The sequence below is a fragment of the Haliotis rufescens genome, unplaced genomic scaffold (genome assembly GCF_023055435.1).
Source record: "Haliotis rufescens isolate VD_foot unplaced genomic scaffold, xgHalRufe1.0.p SCAF_9, whole genome shotgun sequence".
Lineage (NCBI taxonomy): Eukaryota > Metazoa > Mollusca > Gastropoda > Lepetellida > Haliotidae > Haliotis > Haliotis rufescens.
Genome location: NW_025964383.1, coordinates 8040047 through 8055441, shown reverse-complemented (window position 1 = coordinate 8055441; position 15395 = coordinate 8040047). Strand labels below are relative to the sequence as shown.

The following is a 15395-nucleotide window of genomic DNA, read 5'->3' as shown; positions in this document are numbered from 1 at the left end:
TAACACGGCGTCGATCAAAACGAACACTGAAACCATTATTTAGCTATTTTCTCTCCGGACACTACGACCATGACGCTCTGTGGCCATACTTGATTTCACCGAGGGATGGTGTAGCTGTCATAGTTTCCATGCTCTTCAGGAATTCAAATCGGCTACAAATATATTCATATCTTTGATAAGTACATTTTTTCTTTCAAACAAATAACAGATAAGCTAGTTTGGGCAGATTAAAATAAATATAATTCAAGGCCAGCTTAAACCAAAGTGGCATTTGTTGTCTTATTTGTCAATTGGACCTTACGATCATTGTTTCTTGGGGAAATGTGGTGGTCCAGTTCAGTTCTGCATACATGTTTATATAGCAGCGAAAAAGCAGCCAAAACTTTTCCGAATCGTTTTCTTATCTCCAGATTTCCAAAGCCATGTTTTTGTCCTGTCTTGTCATTTCTGGGTGTGTGACAATTACCGGATCCAGTAATGTGAGAGTACATGTGTGCGTCGTCTTGAACACTGTGGAGTTGTTTAAATGCGGACGGTGGATGAGCGAGCTGATGTAGTCAGTGGGTGGATGCCAGCATTGTGCTACCGACACTGCGAGGGGCGGTTCAGAGAATAGAACAACAACCGTATGGACGATGATGATAACGTGTTGCGTGGGCAATATGATGTACTGTAGTATTGATGAGAGTTTACTCTCAGGTGAACAGACACGTGAACATGTTACATCGGGTACACGCACGCGTGCATAACGTGGTCTCTGTCATGGATTTTCTGGATATATCATTGTCATTATCCCTCCTTTATTGCAAGAAGTTAATGCCCTTAGGATCCATGCCCTTCTGAAATTAGCAAGACCCATCCGAACGTTATTGTCATGTACCAATGTCCTGTCAACAGGTTGTCTTTAAACTGTTACTACCACGCCGGAATTGTCATGTTTCTTGAATGGATAAAGAATATTTTAATTGGTACTTATACAGGAGTTACAGCTAGTGACTGTTTTGCTGATTAGTAGGACAATAGGCAGATTGTAGAGTAATCTCCAGGCAAACTTCAAAATGGCAAGCATATTTTTTTTATGAAAAAGGAAAACATATCCCATATCGCATACACAAAGTCAGCAGCGGACATCATCAGAGGCAGAAAGCATCTACAGTGGGTAAAAACATGTACATGTGTATTGTCAAAAGTGTACAGTTGATCATGTATATTATCAAATGTTGTAGACATTTCTACGAAATGTATGTAGTTCCCTTTTGTTAGCCGTAATAAAAAGGCTTCTTGCAGAATCGCAGTTTCAGATCCTTCAAGTATTGCCTGTTTGTGTACGGTTTGATCTGTTTATAGTTAGTACAGATACAGACTTCAATATGGGACATGCAACTTACAAATAACACAGTCGTGTCTATTACTACATTGCAACGGAGGGAACCGATCGTGTTAGGACAAAAAAATATTTTAGGCATAAATATACAGTGGACGGCTCACAGCTTACGGGACAAGCCTACTTAACTACAGCACCAACAAATGGTATCATGTTACAAGATATTAGTCAACAAACAGAGTTAGATCGTCACAAATGTGTTTCACACACATCTTGGCTATCAACTTCACGTCGAGGTGAAACTCATTATAAAAACTACTGGTTCAAGTAACGTTCATGACAATAAAACGTGTTGCAGAGTCACAATGGGGTCAAAGCTCTTTCTCCTTGTCTCAACACTATTGTAAACGTTCCCCGGTGTCAAAACAACTGGTCCTGTAATACTTGTTGTCAGAACGCTATTTAAGGTCCAGTTGTGAAACCATCCCTTGTTATCTCCTAGCTACGTTTTCTTCACTTGGGAGGGACACATCCACACCGACGGTTGGTCAAATCTCCGTGGAGTCTTTCTCAAGTAATAACTGTAATTACTCTGTTTTGGTGCCAAATGGGCCAAGATCATGACGGGTCTTGTGGCAGGAAGAGGCGGATCTTAGCATCAAGAGGAACGCTTCATCAGAGTGATGTAACAAGCACCATGCTGAAACCAAAATAAATATAAATTGTCAATGCAAGGGGACAACCAGTCTAGATTACCCGCCAAAACAGATTCCATTGGGCACAAAGGGCACAATAGTTTTGAAAATTATATGAGCATACCACTGAAAATCAGTGATGATATGTTCGCGAAAAGGGTAATAAGTATGTCCTGCGCTACCAGCTGCATCAGCAATTCACACAATGGAAGTGAAAACAGAAAGTATTTCTTGCCGATACAAAACATCCAATAATATAACTGCAGAAGTGACGTGAACAAATGTAATGGCATTCCCTGTAGCATTTATCACACAGAACTGGCGATGTCTAACTTGTTACATGAATGCACTCAAGCTATTGAAGCGCGGTGTTAGAAATATTCTAATCATATTTGTCATATTCAACTGGAGATACAAAACAACAAACATACCCAGTCTCGTCATCAGACAAAGCCCGACGACGCGACCTTTCAAGCTGAATAGAAGTTCTCTTAAGTTTCTTCTGTAACAGGAAAACGATGATGGCCGCCATCGCCATGGCAACTGCAGCAATTGCAAACACAGGCTTGTATGAATGTGCCTTCTTCAGGATCCAACCTGAAACAGAGGATGTTAACATCAAGAAAGTCATTTGTATTTGCATCTGTTTTTGCAACATATTGGGTTGTGATGAAGGAAGTGTATGACACAGAATGTGATGAATAGTTAGCCACTGTTCATTCACTGATTTTCATGCAGACGTGTTGTATTACTTGTGTGTGTGAAACAATGTTCTATCATTACGTCAGTTCCAGAGATTCGAACAAGCGCTCGCAACTGATCACGTCGTAAATTGGACGAGGTTATTCTTTTAGGGTAGTGTCAAGAGAGTTGTTCCCAATAGTTTGGCAACACAGATGAACATAATGGCCGAACGATCGCATCTAAAAGTTGGAGAAATACGAGGTGGGATCGTATTCAGGGAGTCATCATTACTTAAATGCAGGTTGATATTTTAAAGCGTGTACTTTTTATGAACATCTTTAAAGAGACTGTACAATGAGTGAGTTGGGTTTAACGCCGCATATAACAGTATTCCAATTATATCGCGGCGTGTCAGCTTAATGTGGGAGGAAAGCCAAAAGTGATGCAGGTCAAGACGTTTACCACTTCGGTGAAACCCAAGAGCACGGGTATGGTGCTGACAAACCTAGAAACATAATTGGGGCGAACCGAGATTCGAACCCACAATCATAGGTTTCTGGCGTGCCAGAGGGACGCAACTCTGCACAGCGAATCACGGCGCCTTAGACGACTGGGCCACCCGTGCCCCCAGAGACTGTACCAAAGGTTGGTACATCATAAAAGAAATGAACGATTCGTGGTCGTTGTTTACGTACAATAAAACACTGCAGGGTAAATACACCACTCGGGACTGCGCCTTTAATGGTTCATTCTCCCTGCAGTGCTTTATTCCATTACATTATATTTATTTTTTTCCGAATTGTTAGTATCATCATGATCATTATTATTATTGTTATTCAAGTCGTCAGCAAGGATGCTAACATTTAACCCTATACACCGTACTATATTCCCTTTGCCAACAACCAGTTCAGGTGTCAATGGTACATTTGAACGGGCTTCCCTCCCACTTTAAGCTGACATGCTGTGGTGTTATTGCAATAAACCAAGCCCACTACCTGACAGATAGCCCCGTGAAGATCCGGGTTGGAATTCTGCAACCCATGCCTGTCTTAAGAGGCGACAAACAGGATCGGATGGTCATGCTCACAGACTTGGTTGATGCATGTTATTGTATCTCAGCGGCGTATATCGATGCTCATATCAACCACTGGTTTATCGGTCCCAAATTCGATTATTACGTCGCATGACTGGAATTGCTGAGTGCTCCGTTGAACAACAAACACTTACATATATATTGAGAAATATTCATCGAGATCTTTACAATATACCATTAACCTATTTGCTGAGATAGGATCTATTTTAGTTTGGACATGCCCAGCCACGTCTGTGTATTTTACCACTAGTGTTGCTCCTGGTAGCCACACTATGTCAACTTCTATGCTGTATATTGTAACATGTGTGGCGAACAGTGCAGAGAGTGTGTGCAATCGATTGAGATCGACCTACTTGTTGACAACACAACACAGGTATATATATGTACATAGCATGTCCTTGTGAGTCCTCAATACGCTTTACTGACGTGACCCCAATAGCTCAGCATGAGTATGTTACATTAGGGAATAACTGCAGGGTGGTATGTATCTTGATTAACGCTGTATCGGCAATTATTGTAGCATAAAACAAAGAAGAATAAGGCAAGCAAAAACCTTCCAACGTCACTTACTGCCAAATACATGTTTTCGTGCATCATTAGGCAACTGTGGTATACCTATAATTATTAGGTAAATATTTAAGAGTGTTTAAGCTTTCCCCCCACACACATGTCGAGATATAACTAATTATATAAACCCTCAATGCAAGAGAATAACAAGTCTAGATTATCCGCCGAAACAGATTCCATTTGGTGCAAAGGGCAAAAGAGCTGTGAACATTATATGCATGGACCACTGAAAGTTAGTGATGACACCAGGTGTTCGCGAAAAGGGCAAGGATGTTCTGCTCTACCGCCAGCACCCGCCATTCACACACATTGCATAAAAAAGTAAGTATTGATTGCCTGATGTCGCACAGCAGTGCTCGCGCCATGCACGACGGTCTGTAAACAAACCAAACAATCAAGTGATCGATGAACCAAAAACACGTTAGTGTATTTACTGATTTTGTTGAAACTAATAATAATGATGTTAATTTTGAACTACGTCTGCTGGTCATAAGTAATGAAAAACATTTGATAAATACAGTGCTTACTTACTACTGTTTTCAATAGTTTGACTATATACATACCCGTCGACGGTGAAGCTATTGACATCGCCATTGTTGACACAAATACATTTATTCCAAAGGGGAAGGCAAAGTTGTCTTCTCCTGCAAGGTTGATGATGATGGATGCAGTTATCTCCCTTCCTGTTCCTGCAAAGCTTATTCCAACTAGTGCTGCATAAACGAATATTATGCTTAAAGGCAGGGGGATGATGAACACGAACGTTATCAGCCCGCCCACTGTAGCAAGCATCACGTACCAGTACACAGGGTCAAGCAAGTAGTTGGTAACAACTCCCTGAAGTAGGGTCCACACACAGACACTCACACCCAACACAATAAGCAGCAACTCAGAACCTGGGTTGGCAGTAAAGCTTCTTACGATGACATATTCTTGGATATGCATGAGGACGACAGACACGCCATACCCATACAGCATGGTGGCAAATAAGAGGGCGAAGTAACCTGTCTTTCTCCAGATCTTCATCATGTCAAGTATCCTGCTTACTTTTAAGAGAGCACGTGGTTCATCAGGCCCCTCGTTCCACAAAGTTTCTAAATCTTCCGAGTCCCGTCTCGTGGATAGTCTGACCCCATTGGGTTTCTGTGCCCATGAGTTGCGAACTATTGGCCTTCTGTTCATGTCATTGATGAGGCCTCCTTGCGTGATACTGGGTTGAGGGTTATCTTTTCTGCGTTCAGCGCTAGGGAGGAGGCAGGAGAGGGGGATAATGTTCATCAGTACCCCCGTGAAGATGAGCAACGTCCCCCGCCAATGGTACACATCAAGAACGTTCTGTGTCAGGGGCTTTGTGAAGAAGCCAAAGAAGCTGATGCATCCAACGATGCCAAACACAATGTTTCTGTTTGTAGTGAACATTGTCTTAACTGATTCGTAGATGCCGATATAGACTAGGCTGCACCCAATACCTGTGAAAAACAAATTGTTTATTGAGTCCTCAGTGGTATAGTTCAGAGTATTCCAGATGGCTTATATATTTTCGTCTTTGTTTTTGATAGTAGGGTTGTGACATATGACATAGTAATTAGTATATATATCGGGTGCATCCAAGCTCAAAGTAAACACTACAGACGTTACAATACTACAGACGTTACAATACTACAGACGTTACAATACTACAGACGTTACGATACTACAGACGTAACGATACTACATACGTTACAATACTACAGACGTTACAATACTACAGACGTTACGATACTACAGACGTTACAATACTACAGACGTTACAATACTACAGACGTTACAATACTACAGACGTTACGATAATTATCTTCCACACAAGTGCATGACTGGTAACAAGCTTTCCATACTTCAAATTGTTTACCTCAAGAATACATACAGACCAGTGATGCATTTAGTGACGATATATACCAGTGATGCATTTAGTGACGATATATACCAGTGATGCATTTAGTGACGATATATACCAGTGATGCATTTAGTGACGATATATACAGTGATGCATTTAGTGACGATATATACAAGTGATGCATTTAGTGACGTTATATACCAGTGATGCATTTAGTGACGATATATACCAGTGATGCATTTAGTGACGATATATACCAGTGATGCATTTAGTGACGATATATACAGTGATGCATTTAGTGACGATATATACAAGTGATGCATTTAGTGACGTTATATACCAGTGATGCATTTAGTGACGATATATACCAGTGATGCATTTAGTGACGATATATACCAGTGATGCATTAAGTGACGATATGCATGTATGAGAACTGACATACCTGTGATGATCCCGAAGGTAATAAACGCATGGACACCTGATTGAGCAAAGGCGCTGACCAGCATGCTCAAAGTGACCACTACCCCTCCGACAAGGCTGACCAGTCTGGGTCCGTGCACAGTGGCAATCACACCGCACGTGGGGGCTGGAGGAAGTAGAGAGAAGGATATATGTATCAGATGTAGGAAGGTGGGGTCAGGTAAAATGGGGCGCATGTATGTGTGCTTTTGTTGGTGCTTGTCCTTGTCCGGACGTATGCCAGTCTTAAGTCTTATCCCACTGAGATCTCATGTCGAAATGTAACATGGATAGACACATTACACTAACTCCGAGCCGACCAGTGACTTACAAAGCCGAGTCAGGGTAACATCATTCAACGTTCTTTCGTATGAAGCGTCCGGGGATCGAACCACTAAGCTTCAGCTCTCCGTGTAGATATTCTACTTGTAGGAAGGATTTTAAGGAGTGTTTGAAGGGTATTTTTCTCCATAATAGTCAATGATATTTCCCAACGCCCTTTAAGGATCCCAGGGCAGTGACTGGTATGTAAATATTGTCGTGGTATGATGCCATGTTTGTATATACCTGCTAATCCAAAAGACATCACCATGGCGATGGGCACCCAGGACACCACGCTGCCATAAAACTCGAGTCCGATAATGTTCGCTCCGCTATACACGGTTGTCACGGTGCTTGAGATGAGGAACCCGCTCAGTGACGTCACGATGGCCACAATGACACAGTGTAGTCGCTTCCCCATCGCTGGGACACTATATCACTCTGAAACCAAAGTCGCTGTTACTGAAATGTAAGTGATAGAATTATCTGACTATCATTTAATCTGGTAGTAACTGATTACTTCCGACGACTGAGTGAATTTCGCCTTATTGCCGTGTTGGCAATATTGGCAGCTTTGGGGGTTTTGGAGAGGAAATGTTGTAACGGATAAAATATACCAACTGCCCCCACCACCCACACCCCACCATAATAAGCACCTGCAACACGCCGTTAAACACTCTCAACTCAGGCAATGATCGTAAATATTAGCGCACTGTGATTATATGTGTGCCATTTAATGCAATATCACATTAACAAGACGGCAAACCCGTGAAGATCCGAGTTAGAGTAGGTCTTCAGCAACCAATGCTTGCCGTAAACGACGACTTTGCTTGTCGAAAGAGCTCGATCAGGCGGCCAGGCTCTCTGACTTGGTTAATGCATGTCATCATATCTCAATTACGTAGATCGATGCTCATGATGTCAATCACTGGATTTTTCTGGTCCAGACTCGATTTATCGACCACCGTCATATAGCTGGAATAGTGCTGAGTGCGGCGTTGAACAACAAACAAACAAACATTAACAGGACTGCAGTCCTAATTTAGCCGTGAGTAAATGAGGCCATATTGTTATTCATGGATCAAATCAGATATCCTAAATCACCTCTGTAATATTTATAAACCTCTGAGGAAGTACTTGTAGAACACTTCCTGAGACAACATTTCCTTGTTGTCATCTGATCGTGCTTCATATGTCCTTGTCGTATGTTTTAGGGGCGTTGAAGTTGCCTAGTGGTTACAGCATTGGCTCGTCACGCCGTGATATTGCTGGAATATTGCTGAAAACGGCGTTAACTGAACTCCTCACTCCCTATGTTTCAACTGAAACTGGGTTCAGTTCATATAAACCGTCATTCCATAACCATGACTGCACGAACACTATCACATTGATAACACATGCCTCGTACATCCAAGTTCATACCTCAAAAGTTAGATGGAACAATATAATCCTTTAAAGATTCGGGGGTTTCTTTCTGGTTCTATTTAGGTTATCAAACAATTTATCTTTTACACGTTCGTTCAGTGAGTTTCACCCCAGGGAACACCACATGGTTGAGGCAACCAGATTCTCCGTCATCAGCGTGATTAATATTGCCGCGGGCACACTCGTCTCAACTCACTTCCGCGTCAGTGTCGCCCGAAAACAGAAGCTGCTTACGACGATTGATCTATACAATTTTACACACCAGTTTAATAGTTGCTAGCTATAACCTTTATTGTATCTTTTATAATAATTTTATATTCAAATATGATAAATATATAATATTGCTTTTGTTCAAATGACAATGTCAGTCCCGTGTGTTTACACTGTACAAACGTAAATATGTGTGTTCAGTGACATGCTTTCCCGCAGTGGTGCTTACATCGTTTGAAATACAATTTACTGGTAAAACAACCATTAACTTCCTGTACCTGAGACAAAATTCGGACAGGTTCAGCACATACGGCATGTATTCATATTTCACAATTGTAGTTTACAAAACTCAAACCAAATACACCCCTGGTCCAATTGTCCAACTGAATTAACATGCAGTCGATCTCATTCGACCTCTAACGTTTCATTCACTGTATAATGACACATATCGATATATTCATAATTATTACACGTTACTATATCCCTGTAATATCTACATCAACAACAGGATATACCTACATTGTGGAGCTCTGCCTCTCACTTCGCCTTTAGTATATTCCTGATCAGATCGGCGTGTCACTCGCGCACCTGAGATTAATCAAGTATATCTCAGGTAGCGTCTTGGGTGTTACGTCACAAGGAGCAAGGCGTGAACTGTAAACATGTATTTTTAACTCTACGTCACGCTGAAAACTTTGAAATGCTAAACTGGTAACTGTGTCATCACAATCTTCAGAAAAAGTCCGGCTGATGTCACCAACAGCATTTTACAAAACAATCTGGGTATTGATTTGATATTTTCCTCTTAAAATGGGTCAGATCATGGCCATAAATAGACATACGCTCATTGTGCATGTTGCATTGACACTGTGGTGACGCGCATTGTGGCCACCTGTTCAGATAGCACATTTGCCAGTTGCGCTGAACAGGGAACGATTTCAACACTTTCAACAAAGGCTATGTCTCCGGGATCATTCTTAACAGCATAATGGCGTATGGGACCTTCCCATGGCTTATACAGAGAAAAACAGTGTGCGATTTATCAATCAGGATATCCCGCAGATGTATCTGTTTACACCTCATATAAACATTCAGAGTCGTCATATGTTTTTTTCAATCAGGGGCTGCCGACACTGTCCCTGGGATCTGAGATGTACAAGTTCCGGGGATAGTGTAATGTCTCCATGGTGCCGGGATGACGAAGTCGTCAATCTTGGTATCTGCAGTGAGTGGGCCACAAGGCGACAGAGGAGCTGATAACCGCCATGCTTAAAGAGTCTCTTTGTCAAGTTCGTGTTCGCCAGCAAGAGTTATTATACGTCCGTTTCGTAAGGTTCATGGAAAGTGAGAGTACTGTACAAGGGTTTTAATGAAATTAACCCCTCGAGCTCTGACGTGTTTTATCCTACATATACATGGTCATGCAGGTAGACACGTGGCCATCTCATACTGGATCCTGTAGATCAGTATGCTTCACCTCACACAGAGTGTCATGCAGGTGGACATGTGGACATCTCATACTGGATCCTGTAGATCAGTATGCTTCACCTCACACAGAGTGTCATGCAGGTGGACATGTGGACATTTCATACTGGATCCTGTAGATCAGTATGCTTCACCTCACACAGAGTGTCATGCAGGTGGACATGTGGACATCTCATACTGGATCCTGTAGATCAGTATGCTTCACCTCACACAGAGTGTCATGCAGGTGGACATGTGGCCATCTCATACTGGATCCTGTAGATCAGTATCCTTCACCTCACACAGAGTGTCATGCAGGTGAACATGTGGCCATCTCATACTGGATCCTGTAGATCAGTATGCTTCACCTCACACAGAGTGTCATGCAGGTGAACATGTGGCCATCTCATACTGGATCCTGTAGATCAGTATACTTCATCTCACACAGAGTGTCATGCAGGTGGACATGTGGCCATCTCATACTGGATCCTGTAGATCAGTATACTTCATCTCACACAGAGTGTCATGCAGGTGGACATGTGGCCATCTCATACTGGATCCTGTAGATCAGTATGCTTCACCTCGCACAGAGTGTCATGCAGGTGGACATGTGGACATCTCATACTGGATCCTGTAGATCAGTATGCTTCACCTCACACAGAGTGTCATGCAGGTGAACATGTGGACATCTCATACTGGATCCTGTAGATCAGTATGCTTCACCTCACACAGAGTGTCATGCAGGTGAACATGTGGACATCTCATACTGGATCCTGTAGATCAGTATGCTATACCTCACACAGAGTGTCATGCAGGTGGACATGTGGACGTCTCATACTGGATCCTGTAGATCAGTATACTTCATCTCACACAGAGTGTCATGCAGGTGAACATGTGGCCATCTCATACTGGATCCTGTAGATCAGTATACTTCATCTCACACAGAGTGTCATGCAGGTGAACATGTGGCCATCTCATACTGGATCCTGTAGATCAGTATACTTCATCTCACACAGAGTGTCATGCAGGTGGAAATGTGGCCATCTCATACTGGATCCTGTAGATCAGTATACTTCATCTCACACAGAGTGTCATGCAGGTGAACATGTGGCCATCTCATACTTGATCCTGTAGATCAGTATACTTCATCTCACACAGAGTGTCATGCAGGTGGACATGTGGCCATCTCATACTGGGTCCTGTAGATCAGTATACTTCATCTCACACAGAGTGTCATGCAGGTGAACATGTGGCCATCTCATACTGGATCCTGTAGATCAGTATACTTCATCTCACACAGAGTGTCATGCAGGTGGACATGTGGCCATCTCATACTGGATCCTGTAGATCAGTATACTTCATCTCACACAGAGTGTCATGCAGGTGAACATGTGGACATCTCATACTGGATCCTGTAGATCAGTATGCTTCACCTCACACAGAGTGTCATGCAGGTGGACATGTGGACGTCTCATACTGGATCCTGTAGATCAGTATACTTCATCTCACACAGAGTGTCATGCAGGTGAACATGTGGCCATCTCATACTGGGTCCTGAAGATCAGTATACTTCATCTCACACAGAGTGTCATGCAGGTGAACATGTGGCCATCTCATACTGGATCCTGTAGATCAGTATACTTCATCTCACACAGAGTGTCATGCAGGTGGACATGTGGCCATCTCATACTGGATCCTGTAGATCAGTATACTTCATCTCACACAGAGTGTCATGCAGGTGAACATGTGGACATCTCATACTGGATCCTGTAGATCAGTATGCTTCACCTCACACAGAGTGCCATGCAGGTGGACATGTGGACGTCTCATACTGGATCCTGTAGATCAGTATACTTCATCTCACACAGAGTGTCATGCAGGTGAACATGTGGCCATCTCATACTGGATCCTGTAGATCAGTATACTTCATCTCACACAGAGTGTCATGCAGGTGGACATGTGGCCATCTCATACTGGATCCTGTAGATCAGTATACTTCATCTCACACAGAGTGTCATGCAGGTGAACATGTGGACATCTCATACTGGATCCTGTAGATCAGTATGCTTCACCTCACACAGAGTGTCATGCAGGTGGACATGTGGACGTCTCATACTGGATCCTGTAGATCAGTATACTTCATCTCACACAGAGTGTCATGCAGGTGAACATGTGGCCATCTCATACTGGGTCCTGAAGATCAGTATACTTCATCTCACACAGAGTGTCATGCAGGTGAACATGTGGCCATCTCATACTGGATCCTGTAGATCAGTATACTTCATCTCACACAGAGTGTCATGCAGGTGGACATGTGGCCATCTCATACTGGATCCTGTAGATCAGTATACTTCATCTCACACAGAGTGTCATGCAGGTGAACATGTGGACATCTCATACTGGATCCTGTAGATCAGTATGCTTCACCTCACACAGAGTGTCATGCAGGTGGACATGTGGACGTCTCATACTGGATCCTGTAGATCAGTATACTTCATCTCACACAGAGTGTCATGCAGGTGAACATGTGGCCATCTCATACTGGATCCTGTAGATCAGTATGCTTCACCTCACACAGAGTGTCATGCAGGTGGACATGTGGACATCTCATACTGGATCCTGTAGATCAGTATGCTTCACCTCACACAGAGTGTCATGCAGGTGGGCATGTGGACATCTCATACTGGATCCTGTAGATCAGTATGCTTCACCTCACACAGAGTGTCATGCAGGTGGACATGTGGACATCTCATACTGGGTCCTGTAGATCAGTATGCTTCACCTCACACAGAGTGTCATGCAGGTGGACACGTGGATATCTCATACTGGATCCTGTTGATCAGTATGCTTCACCTCACACAGAGTGTCATGCAGGTGGACATGTGGACATCTCATACTGGATCCTGTAGATCAGTATGCTTCACCTCACACAGAGTGTCATGCAGGTAGACACGTGGACATCTCATACTGGATTCTGTAGATCAGTATGCTTCACCTCACACAGAGTGTCATGCAGGTGGACATGTGGACATATCATACTGGATCCTGTAGATCAGTATGCTTCACCTCACACAGAGTGTCATGCAGGTGGACATGTGGACATCTCATACTGGATCCTGTAGATCAGTATGCTTCACCTCACACAGAGTGTCATGCAGGTAGACACGTGGACATCTCATACTGGATTCTGTAGATCAGTATGCTTCACCTCACACAGAGTGTCATGCAGGTGGGCATGTGGACATCTCATACTGGATCCTGTTGATCAGTATGCTTCACCTCGCACAGAGTGTCATGCAGGTGGACATGTGGACATCTCATACTGGATCCTGTTGATCAGTATGCTTCACCTCACACAGAGTGTCATGCAGGTGGACATGTGGACATCTCATACTGGATCCTGTTGATCAGTATGCTTCACCTCGCACAGAGTGTCATGCAGGTGGACATGTGGACATTTCATACTGGATCCTGTGGATCAGTATGCTTCACCTCACACAGAGTGTCATGCAGGTGGACACGTGGATATCTCATACTGGATCCTGTAGATCAGTATGCTTCACCTCGCACAGAGTGTCATGCAGGTGGACACGTGGATATCTCATACTGGATCCTGTAGATCAGCATGCTTCACCTCACACAGGGCGTCATGCAGGTGGACATCGGGACATCTCATACTGGGTCCTGTAGATCAGTATGATTCACCTCACACAGAGTGTCATGCAGGTGGACATGTGGACATTTCATACTGGATCCTGTGGATCAGTATGCTTCACCTCACACAGAGTGTCATGCAGGTGGACACGTGGATATCTCATACTGGATCCTGTAGATCAGTATGCTTCACCTCGCACAGAGTGTCATGCAGGTGGACACGTGGATATCTCATACTGGATCCTGTAGATCAGTATGCTTCACCTCACACAGAGTGTCATGCAGGTGTACACGTGGATATCTCATACTGGATCCTGTAGATCAGTATGCTTCACCTCGCACAGAGTGTCATGCAGGTGGATACGTGGATATCTCATACTGGATCCTGTAGATCAGTATGCTTCACCTCGCACAGAGTGTCATGCAGGTGGACATGTGGACATCTCATACTGGATCCTGTAGATCAGTATGCTTCACCTCACACAGAGTGTCATGCAGGTGGACACGTGGATATCTCATACTGGATCCTGTAGATCAGTATGCTTCACCTCGCACAGAGTGTCATGCAGGTGGACATGTGGACATCTCATACTGGATCCTGTAGATCAGTATGCTTACCTCGCACAGAGTGTCATGCAGGTGGACACGTTGATATCTCATACTGGATCCTGTAGATCAGCTTGCTTCACCTCACACAGGGCGTCATGCAGGTGGACATGTGGACATCTCATACTGGATACTGTAGATCAGTATGCTTCACCTCGCACAGAGTGTCATGCAGGTGGACATGTGGACATCTCATACTGGGTCCTGTAGATCAGTATGCTTACCTCGCACAGAGTGTCATGCAGGTGGACACGTTGATATCTCATACTGGATCCTGTAGATCAGCTTGCTTCACCTCACACAGGGCGTCATGCAGGTGGACATGTGGACATCTCATACTGGATCCTGTAGATCTGTATGCTATACCTCACACAGAGTGTCATGCAGGTGGACATGTGGACATCTCATACTGGGTCCTGTAGATCAGTATGCTATACCTCACACAGAGTGTCATGCAGGTGGACATGTGGACATCTCATACTGGATCCTGTAGATCAGTATGCTTCACCTCACACAGAGTGTCATGCAGGTGAACATGTGGACATCTCATACTGGATCCTGTAGATCAGTATGCTATACCTTACACAGAGTGTCATGCAGGTGGACATGTGGACGTCTCATACTGGATCCTGTAGATCAGTATACTTCATCTCACACAGAGTGTCATGCAGGTGAACATGTGGCCATCTCATACTGGATCCTGTAGATCAGTATACTTCATCTCACACAGAGTGTCATGCAGGTGAACATGTGGCCATCTCATACTGGGTCCTGTAGATCAGTATACTTCATCTCACACAGAGCGTCATGCAGGTGGACATGTGGCCATCTCATACTGGATCCTGTAGATCAGTATACTTCATCTCACACAGAGTTTCATGCAGGTGAACATGTGGCCATCTCATACTGGATCCTGTAGATCAGTATACTTCATCTCACACAGAGTGTCATGCAGGTGGACATGTCGCCATCTCATACTGGGTCCTGTAGATCAGTATACTTCATCTCACACAGAGTGTC

At 43.7% G+C, this 15395-nt stretch overlaps 1 protein-coding gene across 2 annotated transcripts; it reads right to left on the bottom strand.

Annotated features, from left to right (window-relative positions):
* Positions 1 to 941: 941 nt before the first annotated feature.
* LOC124124760 (monocarboxylate transporter 1-like) lies at positions 942 to 9674 on the bottom strand. 2 transcript variants are annotated; one of them, XM_046488024.2, is made up of 6 exons: positions 9171 to 9674; positions 7263 to 7478; positions 6679 to 6822; positions 4927 to 5832; positions 2451 to 2616; positions 942 to 2024 (listed from the first exon to the last, which is right to left on the bottom strand). In XM_046488024.2, exons 2-6 carry the CDS (start codon positions 7435 to 7437, stop codon positions 2000 to 2002), a joined length of 1416 nt encoding a protein of 471 aa, XP_046343980.1. In that variant the 5' UTR covers positions 7438 to 7478; positions 9171 to 9674; the 3' UTR covers positions 942 to 1999. The 2 variants fall into 2 exon arrangements, with proteins under 2 accessions (XP_046343980.1, XP_048247023.1); XM_048391066.1 differs by having other exon boundaries at positions 7263 to 7457; positions 9171 to 9622.
* Positions 9675 to 15395: the final 5721 nt, after the last annotated feature.

Coding starts and splice junctions, on each gene's coding strand:
- LOC124124760 (XM_046488024.2), bottom strand. CDS start 7,437: ATGGGGAAGCGACTACACTGTGTCATTGTGGCCATCGTGACGTCACTG. Junction 6,823..7,262: donor GATGTCTTTTGGATTAGCAG/GTATATACAAAC, acceptor TACTTCCTCCAG/CCCCCACGTGCGGTGTGATT. Junction 5,833..6,678: donor TACCTTCGGGATCATCACAG/GTATGTCAGTTC, acceptor TGTTTTTCACAG/GTATTGGGTGCAGCCTAGTC.